Source organism: Zootoca vivipara, chromosome 15 (genome assembly GCF_963506605.1).
Source record: "Zootoca vivipara chromosome 15, rZooViv1.1, whole genome shotgun sequence".
NCBI lineage: Eukaryota > Metazoa > Chordata > Lepidosauria > Squamata > Lacertidae > Zootoca > Zootoca vivipara.
The window spans coordinates 6,885,229-6,907,629 of record NC_083290.1 but is presented as its reverse complement, the minus strand read 5'-3'; the positions used below and the strand labels follow the sequence as shown (position 1 = coordinate 6,907,629).

Below are 22,401 nucleotides of genomic sequence, written 5' to 3'. Positions count from 1 at the left end.
ACCCCTCTGGCATAGCTCGCGGACCCCTGGGGGTCCGCGGACCACCTGTTGGGAACCACTGGACTAGTCAATGTATTCACCTGACAACAGAGGCATGGTGGATCCAGTCACATTTGAAAGCCAGTTGGTGGGTGTTGGCTTACCTAATTTAGGTGGGAGATGGATGAAGGATTTCTCTCTATACACGATGTCCTCCAGCTTCACCTCTAACCCCGCTGAAGCTGAAGCTGGTTTGGAAAAGAGATCACTGCTTGCGTTGTGTAGCCAGCGTTCGAAATTCCCCGGGCGCCAGGCATGTTTCGCGACTGGTGCGGGTCCAGTTGCAAAGCAAGTGAAGATGTCTTGTTGCCAGGTTTGGAGGCTGGCATCTCCACCATCTGGTCAGCCGGCCAATTTGTGGAGATGTCGCTGTTTTATTCTGGATTGTTTTACTTTCATGCGTTGTAAACCGCTTTGAGGTTTTTTTCTCTCTTTAAAATGTAAAGAAAGGTATAGAAAGGAGATGAAACGAAACAAAAATTAATAAGAATAGTACTGTGCTAAGCAAAAATCTGCTCTTATTCCCTTATGGGGTACACAAGAACCTTATTGGGTTCTCCATCGATCGGAGAATATATAACAGAGGCCAACCAGAGAAGTTTGAGAAGCAAAGCCTTTATTTGCTGTTGCAACAGGGTCCTTCCCCTCACGCAGGAGAACAAGGAAGGAACCCAGAAGAAAAGAGAACCTCCACTTTTATCAGTTTTCCCATCACCAAGAAACGCCCCCAATACATCATTCCTACATCACAGCTATGTAATCAATACCTCACAAAAAAGGAGGGTTCAAGGTAGAAATCTGAGCACTTTTGACACCTCTCCTAGTCCTCCTATCACCCCTCCCAGCTGTGAATTCCTAAACACAAAGAGAAATTAACATTTTCATAAGAGTTGATCACTGTCTTTTGTTCAGAGGAGTCTTCCATTGTGAATGAGATACCATTGACAGGGAATTATGGCTCCCAAGTTGCTAGTCATGTGGAAATGTGTGCATATGCTGATCCTTAAGCCTTCCTTAAGGCAGGGTTGAGTCCAAGCGGGAGGGGTGCGGGTCTCTGGAGTGGAGCAGAGGCGAAGAAGGTGGTGTTGCGAGGGATTCTGGGTAACTGCAGCTGTCAGGTTCGGTCACCCCTCTCTGTTCATTAGTAATGGTGTTCTGCAACCCCCTTATAATTTTCTATAACAGTACTAATAATAACAGCAAATTTCATTGCAGGGAAAAAAATAGCCACAAGACAGTCTGCTATGATGGCCATAACCTACATTTAAGGTGCAATTTAGTGTTTAGCTTATATATCTGAGTTTCTAAACACTGGTATGCACGCTCCTTTTGCTGCTGCCTCCAGTCAAACAGGTTGGGCAGGGTTTTGTATTCGAAAAACCTCTCAGGCCCATTTTACTGGGGGTAGGGGTGGTGATGTCTGAGAGAAAACAGTAATTCTCAATATGGGCAATCTGCAGGCTTTGAATGAAAGATTGTTTAAATAGTTTGGATGCAAACAAAGGATTTAGAAGCAGCGGGTGGGGGAGGTCAGTATTCACAGGCCGCAGGCCAAATCTGTCCTTTTCTGATGATTACCAATCCCAAAGGAGACCTGTCAAAACACTGGGAGGCCTATGAATACTACAGGTGAAACTCGGAAAATTGGAATACTGTCAAAAAGTGCATTTATTTCAGTAACGCAACTTAAAAGGTGAAACCAATATATGAGATAGATGCATGACATGCAAAGCAAGATATTTGTTGTAATTATTTGTCGTTAGGCGGGTCAATTATAAATGGAATGTAATTAATGAAATGTAATAGCGATGTTTATTTTTGTATTATTGTAACTATTTGTTTTATTACTGTGGAATTTCCAAAAGAGAGCATTTGTAAAAATTAAAAGAATAATAAAAATAATAATAAGTTGCATTACTGAAATAAATGCACTTTTCGGCGATATTCTAATTTTCCGAGTTTCACCTGTAGTCGGGGAAAGGCTGAGGTGAGAGCAGTGAGGACTCCATCTTTAATTATTTGCCCTGAACCAGCTGTGTTGCCTGGGGTGGAAGCAGCCTGTCAATTCTCCACAGGTTCTAGCCTAGTGGAGGGGGAACCTGAGGGCTGGATGTGGCCCTCAAGGCCTTTCTGTCCGGCCCTCGGGTTTTTCCCCCAGACCCTGCCCTCCATCCTCTGCTCCTCACTCTCTTTGTGCACTTTTGCCTGACAGGACTGTTGTCCTTGGAGTGCGGCGATGCCTCTGGCTGGCTGGCTGGAGAGATGCGTGTAGAAACCTCTGACTTTTTCATGGCTTAAATGTTTTCATTGTATTTTTACGTTCTGTCGGAAGCCGCCCAGAATGCCTGAGACAACCCAAATAAATTATTTGGGGTACAAATAAATTACTATTATTATTATTCCACTGTTCAAAGATCAGAGCCACACCTGTTGCTGTGCCCACTTTAGCCTCTGCCCTGCCCGAAGGCCTCTTGTCCAGGAATGGAAAACCTTGGAGGGCCCTCCAGATGTCGCATTTCCCCAGGATCTCAAGGTGGCGAACATGGTTCTCCTCCTCCCCGTTTCATCCTCACAACAACCCTGTGAGGTAGGCTAGGCTGAGAAGTGGCCCAGGTTCACCCAGCGAGCTTCATGGCTGAGTGGGGATTCGAACCCTGCTTTCCCAGGACCTAGTCCAACACTCTAACCTTTTATGCCACACCAACTTCGACTCCCATCAACCCCAGCAAGCGTGGGCAATGGCCAGGGATGATGGGAATTGTAGGGCAGCAACGTCTGGAGGGCGACAGATTCCCCACACCTGCTTTGAGGCCTAAGAGGGAAGGGGCGAGGGACAATGCCTCTAATAATTCAACTCGTGCCGGTTGTGTTTCCTAGTGTGCTTTTGTTTTGGTCAGGAGTGTTGCGGAGGCGCCTGTGGTTGCGCACGCATGTTTCTCTCCCTTCCTCCCTTTTTGTTTTGTGTTTTGTTTTGTGCGATCTAAATGGAACCAGGTACATAATGCCACCTTCCCCGCCCGCCCTGCCTGTTGGAGAGACTCGCGCCATAAAAATAACAAATGGCGTGTATTTGCTCGAATGTCAAAGTTATGAGTTTATTTTGTAATGATGTGCTCCTGCCTTCATGAGGTAAACTGGCCGTGGCAGAGGTGTTATTAGTAATATGGACCCAGCAGAGCAGAAAGCCGAGTGACCGAGAGATCAGTGTATCAGTCAGCGAAAGGGCAAATGGGAAGAGACAGCGGGAGAATGGGAACAGAGCTGTGCGGCGCTTGGGCTGAGATTAGAAGAAAGGAGCAGAAAGAGAGAGAGGAAGAATGGAGAGACCAGTGGTCAGAAGCTCATTTTAATGGACCCCCTTCGAAGGAAAAATGCCGGGGAGGGGAAAGAGTTGCTTGCACCTGTCTGCGTGGTTTGAAATTTTTGACTGAAGGGTGTGTGTGCACGCAGACAAGGTCTCATTTTCAGACTTACTCCTTTCAAGGCCTCTCCTGCGTTGTATGTGTCTTTGGCTCTCTGCTGCAGTTTCACAGTTGTGCCATGCAAAAAAAAACAACACACAGCTTTTGTTATGTCTGTTTAGTTGCCAAAGCGAGTTTCTGCTCCCTAGGGGTAGGAAGGTGTCAAGCTTCAAAAGTGCATGGATGAAATCTCAGCCCAGAATTGGAGAGGGACAGAGAGGAGGAGGAGGAGGAGCGGGTAGAAGATTTTGAGTATTTCATGGAAGCATAGATTTCAGAGTTGGAAGGGGACCTTGTGGATCATTTAGTCCAACCCCCTGCAATGCAGGAAGATGCAGCTGTTGCAGGCAGGGATCGAACCTGCAACCTTGGTGTTATCAGCACCACGCTCTAAGCGGCTGAGCTATGCAGGCTGAGCAGATGGGAGGGGGCGTTCAAGAGCCACCATGGCTAACATAAGCAGAATAAATAATGCAAAATAAACAAATGCATTTAAAAATAAGGTTATCAATTGATGATATTGGAAGCACCATGGATTACGTTGGAAGCAGTGTGCCTCTGAATACCAGGAATCGTAAGTGGAGAGAGCTGGTGGATTATCTGGTCCTCTGTTTTATTCTCTCATTGGACAACCAGGGCTTGAGTAAGACAGCACTCTCCCCACTTGTAATTCTCAGCAACTGGCATTCAAAGGCACAGGGCCTCCAGCAGTGGAGGAACATAGCCAGTCTTTTGCAGCTACAGTACTGTACTGTATTAGCTAGTCTTCTACATTTGGTTTGTTTTCCAGCTGCTCTTTCCTCATTCCTTTGTGGCTTGGTGAGTATCTGGGAGTGGCTAAAATTGACCAAGGTTAAGAAAGGTTCGTAAGCCAACGACAAACCGTGGCTTCAGACTATGGTTTCTTGCCAGTGAACAAGCCACAGATAAGCCACTGGGCAGAGGGTTTGATAAACCATGGTTTGGGGTTGTGTTGGGCCCAAAGAAACCATGGAAAAGCAAATGCTGCAAAAGGTTCTGGAAAAGAGGAGATGGGGAACCTGGGACTTTCTTAGATTCGCTCTTGTCACAATAAACTATGGTGTGTTGTTGCACCTGGAGACCGCCATTGTGTCAATATTTTTACACAGATATTTTTATATTGCATTCTGTTTGCAGTTCTAATGTTAGCCACCTTGGCTGGCTCGTTTTTTCAGAAAGATACAGATTATACATTGCTATTAAATCAGTGAATACCAGGCTGTGGTCTGGAGGCACATGAATTTTGCTGGCTCTGGTCACCACCTGTATGGGAGACCTCATGCCATTCCTAGAAGCTGCTTTGGGTCCCACGATGGAAGAAAGTTGGGATATAAATGCAATAAAATAAAATGCGGGGAATACTGGAGAGGGGGCTTTGCTGAAATCAATTGGAGTTTCAGGAATGATTTTTTATATCGTGTGGTTAACAAAAAAACAAATTCTAATAAAGAGCACATGGTTAAAAGGTATCTGTCTTTCCCTACCCCCTGCCTTCAAACAGGTGCTTGGAAGAGAGGTGTACACCTCCAACAACCAGCTGGGTGGGATCCAGATCATGCACAACAACGGGGTGACCCATAGCACAGTATGTGACGACTTCGAAGGGGTCTACACCATTCTTCAATGGCTGTCTTACATGCCAAAGGTATTTCTCTCCCTCCACCCCCTTTTAGCTCTTCTGGCATTGCTGTGGTTGAGTGCTTGGCTCAAGGACTGAGCTCTGGGGAGGCCACAAAGATAATCAGTGTGCAGCTTGGGGTAGCTCCTGAATGGCTAGGAGTGCCTTTTGTCAGCTACAGCTGGTTCTCTAGCTATCACCGTTCTTGGACAGAGATCACCTGGCCGTGGTGATTTGCTCATTGGGAACCTCAAGACTTGAATACTGCAATGCGCTCGTAAGTGGGCTGCCCTTGGAAGCTCCAGGTGGTGTGAAATGTTTCAGCTAGAACAGAATATCACCAGGACACAATGCTGGTGCTTAAAAACTTAGACTGGCTTCCCATCCACTAGTGGGCCAAGCCGTATTCATGTACAAGGCCCTTAACTTGGGTCCAGGACCCCTTTTGCCCTCCAAACGGGATTCAGGTTATATCGCTTCTATTTGGCATGGATTTCCCCCAAGGAACCTTGGGAATTGTCATTTCAGAATTCACTTGTTACTTTGCAAAAGGGTTGTATGTTCAAGGCCGCATACTTGGCAGGGACTATTACTCAGTAGCAGGGCACATCCTTTGCCTATCGAAGTTCCCAGTTAGCTCCTATTGGAAGGGTCAGGGGGCAGGTGATGGAATAGCCCCTTCTTTGCCAGAGACCCTGGAGAGTTGCTGCTAGTTAGAGTAGACAATCCTGGGATAGATGGGCAAAGCGCTGGATGTGGTAGAAGGAAGCCCTCCTGTGTTCCTGCGATGCCTAACTTGCCAAACATATGAGCATTTCAAGAATCTTACGTACCAACTTTTCCCTCATCTCCTCCCCCTTTTCAGAGCGTTTTCAGCCCAGTCCCAATGATCACTGTCAAGGACCCGATAGAAAGAACTGTTGACTTTGTTCCCACCAAGACACCTTATGATCCTCGCTGGATGCTGGCTGGACGCCCTAACCCAGGTACTTTAATTTCCAAAGAGAAGAGGAAATGGTGGAGAGGGGATAATTAATCGCTACACTATCTATCTGTCTGTCTGTCTGTCTGTCTGTCTGTCTGTCTGTCTATCTATCTATCTATCTATCTATCTATTTATCTATCATCTATCTTTTATCTATCCACACTCTAATAGCAAAATCACATTCAGTTGCTTTCTGCTAGCAGTAGTTTTAAATCTTCAGTATTCTACACTATTTGGAACTCCTAGTTCAGTTCTCCTGCTCAGCTTGCTGGAAAAGGAGCTTGCAAATGGGCTGCTTACAGGACTTACCATTAGGTTGCAGCCCAGGTTTAGCACAGAGCCTGCAAACTTTTAAAGCAGCTGAGGCTTTGTAAGTTGCGTTGCTTTTGTCCTAGGAACTCAGCTGCCATAGGGCACCCTCCCTCTGTTAGGAGTAATATCCTCTCTGACTCCCAAGTGCAACGTTCTGTCTGCTGTGTGCTAACCCTGTATGTCAAGAGTGAGAAATCTCAGGCCCAGAGGCCACAGGCAGCCCCCCAAGCCTCTCTATCTGGCTCTGGGGACTCTTCCCCTGGCCACGCTCCACACCAGCCCTGTTTTGCACCCTCGAGTGTTTCTTATGTGTCCTTGAACTCTGATGACATGTCTTGTGAGCATGTGCAGAAACCAGCCTGATGTACAAAGGTAAAATTTACCTTTGTTCCTCCCCACACTCTTTGCCTCTGGCCTGCCCACCCCTAGTTCCTCACCCCTGCTATATACAAATAGTGATCTTGTTATTTGGCACCATCCCTCTGAAAGAGAGAGAGCTGGCAGCAGGCTTAGGGCCACCCCAAGGTTTGCAGAAGCACAAAAGTACTTTGGGGTAGGGGAGGATTGAGCATACCCCAGTGGTCCTGGAGTGCTGACTAACTGTTGAGAGGGGTGGAAGAAAGGGAGGATGGAATGGAGTATAATTAGAGAGGGTGTGGCCGGCTGCAACCCTGAATAGCACTCCACACAACAATGATTTATTGCAGGTCCCATGTGCTGCTGCAGTAATAATAATAATAATAATAATAATAATAATAACAACAACAATAATAATAACAATAATAAATAACTATTAATAACTATTAATAACTATTAATAACTGTGAGGGACAAGGGATACAGGGAAGTCCCTCCCATCTTAAGTTCCAGCCCATCACCAAGCGCTGGAGAGAGTAAGGAGAGCTCTGCCTCCAGCGGAGAGTCAGGAAGTGGTGTCCGAGGCTCAGGCAGGGTTGTGGAGCCCATGCCTCAGGTGGGACAGGAAGTTGGACGCACGGGGGGGAGGCCAATCCCCCCAACTCCCGAATTGCGACGCAAACGTAAGGGGAAGAGGTTGGGTCTGCCAAAGTTGTGGTGCTGGAAGAAAACGCGCCAATCGCCATTCGGGAGTTCTGACACCTCACCTTAAGGATGCATTTTCATTGCTCTGAACACTGTAAATAATCAGCACTTAATAAAAGCCTTAAAAGACCATGCTGGAGTCGTTACTCTAGAGTAGCCACACCAAGCCCTCTGACAGCAACTCCCGAATCTTTTTTTGGCTACTTTGGAGTGCAGCGATGAGCGCTCAAGAGGCTGAGCATTGGAGGCTGGAGGCCGAAGCAGCGAAGCAGGAGCTACAGAACCTCACAGCGCACGCACAGCAGCAATTGCATGCCGCTCAGGAGGAAGCGCGAGGGGCGCAGGAGGAGCTGAACAAGCTGGTGGACCAGGTGAGGACAAAAGAGGAGACTGAGAAACAGCTAAGGGTGATGGTATTAGACCTGCAGAAAAAGTTGGAAGAGGAGAAAGCCGCTAGAGGTGGGGGGGCACCCCAGCCGCAGCTAGTCCAAGTGAGAAGGGGACAGAGCCTAGTCACCAAGTTCAGCGGAGACCCGAGGGAGTACCTCGGATTCGAGACAGAAATAAATTATGCGCTGGAATTGCATGCAGCAGAATTCCCAGATGACGCGCACAGAGTCTACTTTATCATAGAGCATTTGACGGGGGCCGCCCGAGAATGGGTAAGACCGCTCATCGCGCAAAAAAATCCTTGCATGAAGAACGCAACTTTATTTCTAGAAGCTTTAAAATTAATGTACGCTAGCGACAGTGAAATGGAGGCCACTAAACAGGAGCTTCATGACTTAACCCAAGGAAAATCGACAGTTAGGGACTACTGGGCGAAATTCACCATGCTGGTGCACAAACTGGGGTGGGATCTGAACAGTGAGCCAGTGAAATCAGCCTTCTACCTGGGTTTGCATGCAGACGTTAAGGATGAGCTGGCAAGAGGTCCTAGACCGCAGACTATGGATCAGCTCAGCAAAGCGGCGCTAGCGGTGGGGGTGAGACAGGAATCCAGATGGTATGACAAACAAGCGACGCGCGCAGCAAAACCTTGGTTCCCACGCTCTCAGGACAGACCACATCACCAAACCCCACCCCAGGGACCGCCCCCAGACCCGCCCAGACCAAGCCCAGAGCCGGAACCGATGGAGATTGGGGGAGCGCGCGCGCGGGCTTTTCAAACCCCGGCGGCGCCAAGACGCAAGGAGGGAAGAGGCGGGAATTGCTTTCTCTGCAACTCCCCCCGGCATCGCGTCAGAGACTGCCCTCATCGCAGAGAGTGGCAAGGAAAGGCGGGAACGGTTGTACCTTCCCCCACTGACGTAGCACCACAGCAGGGAAACGAGACAGCCTGGCTGCAGGAGACAAGGGGCAGCAGCCAGGCACAGTCAGCAGTGAACAGCCCCAGCCCGCCCACCCGCACAGAGAGGAGCAGAGCCAGCCCACCCCTCCCAGAGCAGGAGTGGTTCTAGAAGTCACACTGACGCTCCCAAATGGCTATCCCCTGACAGTCCTCGCCTTAATTGACAGTGGTGCCTCAGCCAACTTCTTCTCGAGAAACTTTGCAGAAGAGCACCAGATCCAACTTCTGCAGCTGGATTTTCCCCTGCATGTGGCCACCATTGATGGCAGAGAGTTGCTGGGAGGGGCCATCACTCATCAAACCCCCCCCATGAGAATGACAGTGGGAAGGCACTCAGAGACACTGGCTTTCAACGTCACGACCATCTCAGACCCCCCCATCGTTTTGGGAATGAGCTGGCTGGCGCGCCACGACCCCTCCATAAGTTGGCACCAGAGATGCATCACGTTTGGGTCGGACTTTTGTCTGGAACATTGCATGCAGCACCAACCAGGGGAGGGGCCTCCGATAGCCACGGTGGCCACCATGCACGTCAAAGGGGGTGAGGCGATACCCAAGCCGTACTGGGACCTGCAGGAGGTCTTCAGCGAAGCGGAGTCCGACCACCTACCTCCACACAGGCCTTTTGACTGCCAGATCAACCTGGTGCCTGGGGCAACGATACCCCCAGCCAAGCTGTACGCCATGTCAGACCAGGAACTGGAGGATCTGCGCGCTTTCATCGACAAGAACCTCAAGCGGGGGTTCATCAGAGAAAGCAAGGCAGCAGGGGGCAGCCCGGTCTTCTGGGTGGACAAGAAAGACACGCAACAGCGCCGTCTGGTGGTGGATTTTAGACGGCTGAATTCAGTGACAGAGCCAGTGGCTTTCCCCATGCCCAGAGTGGATGATCTTCTGACAGCGGCACGCAGGGGCAAGATTTTCACCAAGCTAGACCTAAGAGGGGCGTACAACTTGATCAGGATCCGGGAGGGCGATGAATGGAAAACCACGATGTTCACGCCTCTGGGCTCTTTTGAATATCTGGTGATGCCCTTTGGGTTGCAAGGGGGCTCAGCCTGCTTCCAGGCCTTCATGCACCACGTCCTGGGGTCCCTCCTCTTCAAGAACTGCTTGGTCTTTCTGGATGACATCCTTATCTATTCCAATGACCCAGTGCAGCATGTGAAGGATGTCAGGGAGGTGTTGCAGCGCCTGAAGGACAACCACCTGTATGTGAAGCTGGAGAAGTGCAAGTTTCACACCAAGGAGGTGGACTTCCTGGGCTACAAGCTGTCAGACAAGGGGCTGGCGATGGACAAGGACAAGGTGCAGACCATCCTGGACTGGCACAGCCCCAGGACGCGCAAAGATGCCCAACGCCTACTAGGCTTCGCTAACTTCTACAGGAAGTTCATCAAGAACTTCTCTCGTGTCACGGCTCCCATCACCGACTGCCTGAGAGGCAAGCAGAAGTTCAGGTGGACACCAGAGGCACAAGCAGCGTTCGAAAGCCTCAAGAGAGTATTCGCTTCAGACCAGCACCTGTTCCACGTGGTGCAGGATGCGCCCCTACGCCTGGAGACAGATGCTTCTGATAAAGCTGTGGGAGCGATTCTGTTGCAACTGGACACCAACAGAGAGTGGAGACCCTGTGCCTTCTTCTCCAGGAAGCTGACCCAGCCTGAACGCAACTACACAGTGTTTGATAGGGAACTTCTCGCGATCCACGCTGCGTTCCAGCACTGGCGACACTTCCTGGTGGGCGCCAAGCACCCCATCCAGGTGTGCACAGACCACAAGAACCTGGAGTTCTGGAGAACGGCCAGGGTGCTCAACCAGCGGCAGATACGGTGGGCAGAGTTCTTCTCGAACTTCAACTTCTCCATCCACTACATCCCGGGGGAGCAGAACGTCAGGGCGGATGCCCTCTCCCGCAAGCCAGAGTACATGGAGGAGGAGTTGCCACCAGCACCCAGGCACGTTTTCCCCCCATCTGCATGGTCATGCGGTGCAGCAGTGGTGAGCGAGGCAGAACTCACAGCACTGACGGCAGCGGATGAATTTGCCACCCGCATCCTCAGAGACCTGAGAGGGGGGAGGGAGCAGGCCAAAGACTTTGAGGAAAGGAGGGGTTTGCTTTTTTACAGGGGAGCCCTGTACCTCCCAACCAAACAGCTGAGAGGTAAGGTTCTCAAGCAGATGCACGACAACCCAACGGCGGGTCATTTCGGAAGGGACAAAACCACTCACCTAGTCATGAGACACTTCTGGTGGCCAGGGGTGCGGGAGGATGTTCGGGATTATGTCAGGGGATGTGACACCTGCCAGCGAGCAAAGGTGGTCAGAGCGCCACCAGCAGGTTTGCTGGAGCCATTAGCCACACCGCACAGGCCGTGGGAAGTAGTGTCCATGGACTTCATCACAGACCTGCCGTCGTCCAGGGGCAAGACCGCAGTGTTGGTGGTGGTGGACCTCATGTCCAAAATGTGCCACTTTATACCGTGTGCCAGGGCGGTCTCGGCAGAAGAGACGGCCAAACTGTTTGTGGACCACGTATTCCGACTGCATGGATTGCCTTTAAGAGTTATTTCGGATCGTGGCCGCCAATTTGTTTCCAGGTTCTGGCGACGGCTAATGAACCTCCTGCAGGTGGAGGTCAGCTTGTCGACGGCTCGGCACCCGCAGACCAATGGACAGGCGGAGCGGGTCAACGCCATTCTGCAGCAGTACCTGAGATGTTACGTCAGCCAGAGGCAAACGGACTGGGTGGATCGCCTGCCACTAGCAGAATTTGCCTACAACAATGCGGTGCACGTCTCCACAGGGGTGTCGCCCTTTAAGGCCAACTACGGGCGCGACCTCAGATCTTTCCCGGAGAGGGAGGGGGAGGAGGAGGAAGAGGGCCCACAGGCAGAGGATTGGGCAGAGGACCTGGAGACGGTGCACCAGCAGCTCAGAGAACACTTGGAGAGGGCCAAGGAAGCGTACAAGAAGGGGGCAGATCGCCACAGGCGGCCGGGAGAGGTCATCAGGGTGGGGGACAAGGTTTGGTTATCCTCGGAAGGTCTTCCCACCAGGGGGCGATGCAAAAAGTTAGCACCCAGGAGGCTGGGCCCCTTCACGGTCACGCAACAGGTCAACCCGGTAGCCTTCAGGCTAGCACTGCCGGAGGACATGAGAGTGCACCCAGTGTTTCATAGATCACTGCTGTCGCCGTACAGGGAAAGTACCAGGTTCAGGGACAGCGATCAACCTCCAGAGGGAGGGGGGGAGACGGGAAACGCCCGACAGCTCAATGAGGCAACTGAGATTTTAGACTCAAGGAGAGGGGTGAGAGGGCTGGAGTACCTGATAGCATGGGAGGACACTCCGCCATCCCACAATGAGTGGATACCGGCCACGGAAGTACCTGAGGAATTTTTAGTGGAAGAGTTCCACGCCCTGTTCCCCCACAGGCCCAAGCCCTGGCACATGGAAAGGGAGGGAGAGGGGGAAGAGCAGGAGGAAGGGATAGCAGGTAGCAGCTCCCCATGGAGATGGGAAGCGGAATTTGAGGACACGGAAGAAGAGGTGTGGGTTTCACCGAGGTCGACGACGTCAGAGGCAGGAGAGGACTGGCAGAACATTTTTACTCCCACCAGCTCTGATGCCACTGACTTCTTGGGGTTTCCGTCTTCTCAGGGGGAAGGAGAGAGATCGCAGGATTGGGGGGAAATTTTCACACCCACAGGCTCGGATGCCACGGACTTCTTGGGATTTCACTCGTCCCCAGCAAGCAGAGAGCCACTAGGGAGGGGGAGAGAGGAGCCTGGGAGGGGGGTGGATGTGAGGGACAAGGGATACAGGGAAGTCCCTCCCATCTTAAGTTCCAGCCCATCACCAAGCGCTGGAGAGAGTAAGGAGAGCTCTGCCTCCAGCGGAGAGTCAGGAAGTGGTGTCCGAGGCTCAGGCAGGGTTGTGGAGCCCATGCCTCAGGTGGGACAGGAAGTTGGACGCACGGGGGGGGAGGCCAATCCCCCCAACTCCCGAATTGCGACGCAAACGTAGGGGGAAGAGGTTGGGTCTGCCAAAGTTGTGGTGCTGGAAGAAAACGCGCCAATCGCCATTCGGGAGTTCTGACACCTCACCTTAAGGATGCATTTTTATTGCTCTGAACACTGTAAATAATCAGCACTTAATAAAAGCCTTAAAAGACCATGCTGGAGTCGTTACTCTAGAGTAGCCACACCAAGCCCTCTGACAATAACTAATTAATATTATTAGTTAATAATGACAAAAATAATATTATTTGAATTTATATAGCTAATGCATACTCCATAAGCCCTATAAGGTAGGCCAATATTATTATCCCATATGACAGATAATGGGACTGAGAGAAAGCTGCTATCCTATTTTGCAGAGGCAAAATTCTAACCAGGACTTATTGAGCAGTCCCATCCTTCAGCAGCTGTACTTATCTGCTGGCTAGAATGGGATTTTTTTGGCAACTTCCTTTTGGCTAATATTATATCCTTCCCCTGCACCACCACCCACCTCGTCTTCTTGCCGACAATTCATCTGGCTTGTTGAAAGCATGCAGGTTCCAAATTGAGTGACTTCGAGTTTTTTAATTTAGTGCAGGCGTTAAGGGGAAGCAGATGATTCTCCGCGATAAGTTTAAAGGAGAGATCTGCTAGGTGAAAAGTTAAAGCCGTTTATTAGGAGAGATAGCGTCGCGATATTCTTCAAACTGACGCCCGATGCGAGGCCCGGAATCGAAACGATCAAGCTCTGGACTCGGCGATGGAGAGATAATTTTGAAATGGATGGTCACATTTTACAGCGGGGGGCCACGGAGCCAAGGAACATTAGAACACAGTAATTTCAAGTTTGGGCTTGATAAAACACTTGTCATCCCGCTGGAGTCAGCAGAGGTTGGCTTTGCTCGGATTCCACTTTTTTAATTGCTTTTGCACTTGGCGTTACAGGGCAAGGAGTGCTTGTTCAAAATTATAGCGTTGCAAAAGAGGTTGAACACAAGAGGCCTCCCCCACCTCCTGCGTTTGTAGAGAGCCTGTGGGGGAAAGAGGCTTTTATAAGAAGCACAATTCTCCTTGCTTAAGGGCAGTGGAGATTTCCTCCCCACCCCACAAGAGAGAGGTATGGAAGCTGGCAATGCCTGCCTAGAGCCCATGTCTTCTTGGCACCGATTTTAAGCCTGTTCCTCTTCCCCACTTTGCTCTATTTGCATCCCTCCTAAACACATCAGGGAAGAGCCATAGCTCAGTGGCAGAGCATCTGCTTTGCATGCAGAAGGTCACGGGTTCAATCCCGGGCATCTCCAGGTTGGGATGAGGAAAAGACTCCTGTCTGAAACCCTGGAGAGCCTCTGCCAGTCAGTGTAGGACAGTGTTTCTCAACCTTTTTTGGGCCACGGCACATTTGTTCCGTGAAAAAAATCACGAGGCACACCACCATTAAAAAAGTTTTAAAATTTAACTCTGTGCCGCCCTATATTATAATTATGACTGTAAGAAACACTTGCCAAATATTGCTTTCCGGCGGGTTTGCACTGAGCTTTGAGAAATAGGAGGAGAAATATTGCTTTCCGGCGGGTCAGTGTTGCTTATTGGCAGCCGCCAGGCACGTGACAATGCAAATCGCCCTTCTCGTCGCCGCACATCGCGGCACACCAGCCAGCGTCTTGCGGCACACTAGTGTGCCGCGGAACAGCGGTTGAGAAACGCTGGTGTAGGAAACATTGAACCAAGGAGGTTCACAAACAACTGAAAGCCAACAGGAAACAACACCCACATTCAGAAAATATAATAAACTAGTCCATTAAAACAGCCTAATACACTCTAAACAGGAGATTCAAGCCAGGAGATCAGTGAAGTGCTTGTCTCTATAGTTGCATCCAATGTTATTATTTATTATTATTTATTAAATTTGTATACCGCCCCTCATCTGTTGATCTCAGGGCAGTTCACAAGATAAAAACTTTAGCCCTGCTCAGAGTAGAATCATTGAAATCAATGGATTTGAATAACTGGGGCCCATTAATTTCAATAGGTATTTTCCAAGAACAACTTGTGTTCCTGTTGAACCCGGGACCTTCTGTCTCCAAAGCCCATGTTTAGCCACAAAGAGGTGGGAGCTCCCCCAAATGATCAGTCCATGTCTTTAAGTCTTGCTACTGCCAAAACAGAGGAGGAGCAGGCAGGGAGGGGGAGAGAATTCCGGTCTGAGAGCCTGGCTTAAAAGAAATTTAAAGTGCATACATTTTAGAAACTGGGGGAAAGCCTTGAAGAACAACCTCTTTTAATGCCTTGGCTGCCTTCTGACAAATGTTTCCCGTGTCTTGTGAGAAAGAGAAGGGGGAAAGGAACCACCCCGTAGAGTTATTTATTTAAAAGCAAGGCAAATTCCCTCTGCTCCCCGTGTCCCATCGTTTAACAGTAAATGATGCCTTCTGCTGATAAATGGCCCTCTCTATGCAGACGAGCAAATTAAAGAGGCAGCCACGGCAGCTGGCAGCAGGCAGGCATTTTCATAGCCTTTAATATATAACTTTTGGCAAGATTCACTTGGCATTGGCAACTTCTCTGAGAAAGTCTCATGTATTGATGGCAAGGTTAAAGGGGGCCTCCTTTTTTCCTCTGTTACTGCATTTGTATTCTGCTTTTCTCAAGACAGTGTGCAGGGTGCTCCCCTCACAATGTTGTTGTTGTTATTTTATTTATTAAATTCATATGCCGCCCTCCACCTGAAGAACCTGGTGCGGTTCACAACAGAAACATGCAAAATGAGAATACCCGAATACAAAACAAAAACAAACGAATAACCCCCTTCCCACAAGCACTTCTCACAACACTCCTGTGAGGTAGGATAGGCTGCAAGACGGAGACTGGCCCAAGGTCACCCAGTGAGTGTCATGACCAGGCACCCCCAAACTGCGGCCCTCCAGATGTTTTGGCCTACAACTCACATGATCCCTAGCTAACAGGAACAGTGGTCAGGGATGATGAGAATTGTAGTCCAAAACATCTGGAGGGCCGAAGTTTGGGGGTGCCCGGTCATGACCATGTGGGGATTTGAACCCTGGTCTGCCAGGTCCTAGTGTGACACTCTAACCACTGCACCACACTGGTGTAGCTACAGCAGAGTTGCCTGGTTCCAGATAAAACTGAACTTGCTTCAATTTATACATAGTCCAGGGGGTATCAGCTGCCCCTCTTTGGTTTGTTGGTTCAATGAGACTTCCTTGGTTGATCTTGGCTGATCTTGGTTGGCTTGGCAGGTGTAAATCCCATTCCCCCCCCCATGACTTCCATTTGCCTAACACAACTTCCTTTTCTCCCCACATGCCCCACCCCTATGTCCCCCTCTGCCAAGTCCGCTCTGGAGGGTTCAGGGAACTCCCAGGACAGATTTGAGGGTCACACAGAGGGAAGGGAGAAGTCCTTGTGCAAATGGCATGACCTTGCAGGCTGCAACCCTAATGCATTTTGAAAACAACAACAAAGGTGCAGTATGTGGCACTTTAAAAGATACAGCACATTTATTGCAGCATGACCTTTACCTGCACTCGAGAGTCCACTTCATCAGATGCAAGAAAACGTTATAATTCATGTGAGCAGATATGAAATTTGTATGCATTGTCTTGTGCTTTGCTTTTAATTATCTTTATTTATCTGCATATTTATAATCCGCTTCGCAAGACTCGTGACAACATGCGCTCTCTTCCACTCCTCTTGATGTTTTCTTCCCCTGCCTTTCTTTGTAGCTCAGAAGGGCCAGTGGCTCTCTGGCTTCTTTGACTACGGCTCCTTTTCAGAGATCATGCAGCCGTGGGCTCAGACAGTTGTGGTTGGCAGAGCCAGGTAAGTCGTTGTTGTTTGACATTTAACATTTGTGGAGAATTTTGCATGTTCAAAGCACTTAAAGGTACATTATTTTGTTGTCATTTCTACAACAGCCCTGCAAGGGAGCTCAGTATAATTATCTGCGCACTGCAGATTGGGGCAGGGTGCTTGCTTAAGGCCCTGCTGTGAGTTTTCCAGACAGACATGAAATTAAAACTGGTTTCTGATTTCTAGGTCACAGCCAAATTTGGGGGTGGGTAACCTCAAGTGCAGGGGCCAATTGTGGCCCTCCAAGCCTCTCTGTGTGGCCCTCAGGACTCTTCCATAGGCCACACCCCCAGTCCCCTGGCCACAGTCTTCACTGCCCTTGCTTTATCCCTTCCTTTAATGTTTTTGCCTGGGTGGAATATGTCTTTGAACGCAAATAATGCCTTTTTCCTAGCCTGTATGGAGGATTGGGAGGGTCTTTTGGTGAAAGCTCAGTAATACCCGCAAGAGAGAATTTTCTGCCTCGTATGTACTTCTATGGCTTTCTTGCTCAACTTAAGCCCTATCTGTGGTTCAGACGGAAAGGATGGCTAATGGCTCTATATGATGCAGCAAAGTGACTAAAAGACTGGAAGCCAAGGCGAGGCAATATTCTAAATGCCTGATCACTTTGCATATATTTAATTCTAAAATGGATGGCAGTGCTCTATAAATTTGGGGCTGGGTATGTGAGGGTTCTCTCTCTCTCTCTCCCCCCCCCACCTCAAAATAATTTTCCATTTCCCCCAACAAAACAAAAAGAACAAAACCCCACAATAAGCAGCTGCTGTCTCTTCCTTGGGTTTGGGGGATTTTCAGTTGGAAAAACAGCACAGGAGGAAAGGGTTTAACCCCCCTCTCTCACCCGGTCGATCCCACTTTGGATCAGGATCCAACTTAATTTGTGTTTAAAAATTAAAGTTGCGCAAACGCAATTGTGCATTTTGCCGTTTCTTACCAGGCTGGGTGGAATACCTGTTGGAGTGGTTGCGGTCGAAACCCGGACAGTGGAGCTGACGATCCCTGCAGACCCTGCAAACCTAGACTCGGAAGCCAAGGTAGGTTTTTTAGCTCCTAAAACACGGCATGGGTCCATGGCATCTGAAGCATGTCCCTTTGAAGTGATATAGCGCTGGGGAATGTCTGTGATCCCCCAGCTGATAGATACCAACTCCCATCAGCCCTAGCTAGACTGGCCAATGTCCAGGGGTGATGGGAGTAGGGTTGCCCGACTCTAATAGAGGACAGGACTTCTGTGCCTTTAATTGCCCTGCTCTCTTTTGAGTCTGGAAACCTTAAGCCAGCAGACCCTTTGCTTGGAAATTAAACAAAGGGTCTGCTGGTTTCTCTTTAAGGTTTCCAGACTCAAAAGAGAGCAGGGCAACTAAAGGCACAGAAGTCCTGTCCTCTATTGAGTCTGGCAACCCTAGATGGGAGCTACATGAGATGTAGGCCGACAACATCTATAGAGCCACTGATGTTCTCCAGCGCAACATTTGTAGGGAGTTCACTCCATCCTTCACTCACATGAAAGGAGGGTGTGTATATGCAATGGGTCTCCATGGGTTGCACATGCAGAGACCTCTCCCATTTTGCTGCACGCCTGCCTGCTTCCGCAACCCCCCTGCCCATCACCATGGCAGGTGACCCAGCAAGTCTTCAAGGAGCTTTTGCGGTGTTTTCTGCTGGGGTTGCATCCAGGATTCATCATGCTCTGAGCAGGCCCATTGACAGGAGCAGACAGGACCACCGTGGGTCCGTTCCGTTTCCACGAGTCTGCTCTGAGTGCAGCCCCCTGTGTCTTAGCAGCTGTGGGCTAAAGAAACCTTAATCCCCTGCAGTTAATCAGTTTTGGTTCTGTATTGGCAGCTTTCGCTACTGCTGCCTTGTACTCACCTGCAAACCATTTCCTCTCATTCACCTTGCAACAGATTATCCAGCAGGCTGGCCAGGTGTGGTTTCCTGACTCAGCCTTCAAGACGGCTCAAGCAATAAAGGATTTCAACCGGGAAGGGCTGCCGCTGATGGTCTTTGCAAACTGGAGAGGCTTCTCTGGAGGAATGAAAGGTTATTGTTATTGTTTGAAAATGGGTGGTTTCCCCCCCCCCCTGCCAGCCAGTGGTTGCTTTTGCCCAATGGGATTGGTGGGGTGGACGGCAGGGAAGGTGAAACCCAGGGAAGGTGAAACCCAGCAGTAGGTGAAACTGACTATTTCTTGTTTCCCCCACATCCTCCTCCCTGCTGCATTCTACAAGGGCAAAACTGACAATGAGGAAGAGGGAGTTGATAGCAAGGGCCACCTCTGGGCTGATTTTAAGTCGGCAGGCAGGCAGGTGGATGCTAGCCAAGGGTAAACAGGCTGGTGGGGCAGTGCCCTCAAAGGGCAATCGCCTTGGACATTATCCAGTGTCAGCAGATTGAGGAACCCAGGGAGCAAGTTAAGGGAGCATCTCTTGTCAATCTTCCCACACTCCTTAAGAGAAACGCTTGCAATTTTGGTTTCCATGTTGGGCGGTAGGGGGAGGCGGGAGCTGGAGGGGGGCAGAGGATTAAGCAGAGAGTGAAAATAAACAATTATACCACCCCTCGGTGCGCCTAAGAACACACAAATACATGCATATATATACACACACACTCCGCCAAGATCTGGCTGCGCCGTGGGTAAAACGACTCCAAAATTGTGTGTAATGAGTAGGAAAAGATTAGAGATCGCTCTTGCCATGTTGAGAATTGACATTAGTAGAGGAGGAGGGGGGGGGAACTCTTTACAAGTCGGCCTAGGAGGTCTAATTTAAGCCGTTGCACGCGCACACACACACGTGTCGCCAAACACATTGGCTTTTGCGCATATATTTATATCCCTATATGTATATATAAACAAAAATTCTGTAGGATAAATAAAGGCATATCGAGAGTGGGAAAGGTTTCTTTTTGCCGAATGAGCTCCATCTAGCCGCGAGGCTATTTAACATAATGCAAAAATTAAATTATTATTTCCTCTTTTAAAAAAAGAAGGAAGAGGACGCCTTGAATATTTAGATGGAGGGAAGCAGTTTATTTAGACGAACCGCCAGTGACCCACAACAGCGAGACATCAAGCGTGAAATTTACTCGAAATTAGCACCGGGGTCTTGGGCTCAGCGTGAATAGCGGTTGATAGGATGCAAATCCCAAAGATATTAAACCGCCTTGCTGGTAGCACTACGGGGTCGCTCTCGGTTGGTTTTTCATGTTATACTTATTATTTTGCCCACCCCACCCCTACCCCCTGGGACAGGTTATAAATAACAATAAAAGGGGGGAACGGTTACCAGAGTCTTTGACCGGAATGGGGAAAAAATGGAAAAGACCTTTAAAAACAACTACAACAAACTCTGATTACCTGCATGTTTATATCGCAGCGGAACCTGAGTGTAATGGATTTAGGAGACTCTTTTTATATGTACACAATGGGTGTATTGCATGGTGTGTGTGTGTGTGTGTGTGTGTGTGTGTTGCCATTTTTACTCTGAAGCTCCATCCAAACTGCTAAGGATGATTCAAGCTTTGAGTGTTGCCCAGAATTGATGGACAGAGTCAGAGAGCAGGTGGGGGGGGGGGGAGAGAAAAAGTAAGTGCAGTTACCCGAGCAGAGAAAAATTCCAGATGCATGTGTCTGCCAGCGCAAACCTTTAAGGTTGTTCCGGTGGCCTGGGAAATTAGACTTTTAACTTTGCACCGGACGGTCTGAAGGATTTTCTGTCGGTGGCAGAACGTTCTGAGGTCATTGTGTCAAAACTGAAAATGCTTTCCCAGCCCATCAGAGAGAGGGGATCAACTATCTCTGCTTCTGTTTTGGTTAGAGCACCTGCTTTGCATGCAAAGATCCCCAGGTTCAGCCCCCGCCACCCCCAGATAGAGCTGGAGGGGAACCCCTTTTTCTGAAGCCCTGGAGAGCTGCTTCTGCCAGTCAGGGTAGACGATACTGAGCCACATGTCCAATAGTCTGCTTCCTACGTCCCTAGACCAGTGTTTCCCAACCTTGTGCCTCCAGATGTTTTGAGACTACAATTCCCATCATCCCTAGCTAGCAAGACCAGTGGTCAGGAATGATGGGAATTGTAGTCCGAAAACAGCTGGAGGCACAAGGTTGGGAAACACTGCCCTAGACCTAACATAACATGACATTCACTGCTCTTCCTCTTCTAACCTGTGGCCTTCCAGATGTTGGATCACAACTCCCATCATCCCTGTTGGCTGGGGTTGGTGGAAGTTAGAGTCAAACGACATCTGGAGGTCCACAGGTTCCCCATCCCTGCTCTAAAATAAGCTTGTGTCCCCTTCAGTCGGTCCACCCAGCTATATCTCTTCCCCAGTAGCACAGTTGTTTACTTTCGTCGGATCTCTGTCCAAAACCCAAATCTCTCTATGCAGCCTTTGCCTTCGCCTGTTAGTTTAACAGAGGGCTGTGGAACACAAGCAGAAATGTACGTAGGAGGTACATTTAGCTCGGTTCTGCCCACTGCAGAGGTTCTCAGGTGGCAGTAGAGAAGATCCATTCAGGTGGTCTGTGGGAAGGTTGCAGAACACTATGCTCACCAAAAAACAAACAATGATCTTCTTCATCCATCACATTAGGAAAACAAATCTAGTTATTTTTTAAAGAGAGAGGGGGTGGGGTGGTGGTGGTATAAATTAATGTAGCCTGGACTTGCCAGTCTGCAATTGAATATAGCTACATTCAGGAAGCTCCCTTTGATTCATTCCTGCCCCATCTCCCTTTTCTCTTTATTTTTTAAAAATCTCCGTCTCCGTGCAAATGAGAAAGAGAGGGAGGGAGGGAGTGCAGTCTTCCCCATTTGGCCAGCCTCCTTCTACCGAGTTAAAATATACGCTCATGGCAGGAGTGAAAAATGCCAGGCTAATTACACAATTATTTTATTATGTAGCACTACTAAAAAATGTCTCATAAAGAATTAATTTGGTTAAAATAATTTGAATTGAGCAATTATTTTCTTAACATTGGAATTAGCTGAAAGGAGCTTCAAGTGGTTTATTGCTAGCACTACATAATAAAGTGATTGTTTAATTAGCAATAAATTTGTCATTCCCCTTATATATATATTTATATAAAAAAATAAGGATTTTTTCTTTTTCACCCAGAGATGACATTCACTCCCCCTCAAAAGAAAGTTTCCCCTCCTTGCTGCTAGCATTTTTATTTTTATTTTAGTGTTCCATTCACCTGAACATCGGTTAAGGAATAAATTTGAGCAATCCTTGGAAATCCTTCAGGAGTGCAGTCTTTTTTCTTTTTTTAAAACTCATTTCCCATGAGAACCAGGAATATTAGATTACAACCACCTTGTAAATGAACCCACGAAAGTGTCTGGTAGGGGGTGTCAGGCAGGGAGGCCAACAGTAGGGGGAGCCAGAGCCAACGGCAGGTAGAGCCAACTCGTTCTAGATTTGTCCCCTTCCTCCGCCTCCCCACTTCTCAGTTCTACAAGGGGCAACACTGACATGGAGGAGGAGGGAGCTGCCAGGCAGGGCCAGGTGGAAGCTGTTTGAGGGCAAACTAAGACTGGTGGGGTGGAGCCCCATTCACCTTAATACAGGCATGGCCAAACTTGGCCCTCCAGATGTTGTGGGACTACAATTCCCATCATCCCTGACCACTGGTCCACTTAGCTAGGGATGGTGGGAGTTGTAGTCCCAAAA

At 49.0% G+C, this 22,401-nt stretch overlaps 1 protein-coding gene across 7 annotated transcripts in view; it reads left to right on the top strand.

Annotated features, from left to right (window-relative positions):
- ACACA (acetyl-CoA carboxylase alpha) overlaps positions 1 to 22,401 on the top strand; it is a 204,110-nt gene that overhangs the window by 152,094 nt on the left and 29,615 nt on the right. For all 7 annotated transcript variants that reach the window (XM_060268325.1, XM_060268328.1, XM_060268326.1 and 4 more), the window contains 5 exons: positions 5,023 to 5,166; positions 6,005 to 6,125; positions 16,596 to 16,692; positions 17,663 to 17,759; positions 18,633 to 18,768. In XM_060268325.1, the coding sequence (XP_060124308.1) occupies positions 5,023 to 5,166; positions 6,005 to 6,125; positions 16,596 to 16,692; positions 17,663 to 17,759; positions 18,633 to 18,768 (595 nt within the window). The remainder of the gene's footprint in view (positions 1 to 5,022; positions 5,167 to 6,004; positions 6,126 to 16,595; positions 16,693 to 17,662; positions 17,760 to 18,632; positions 18,769 to 22,401) is intronic.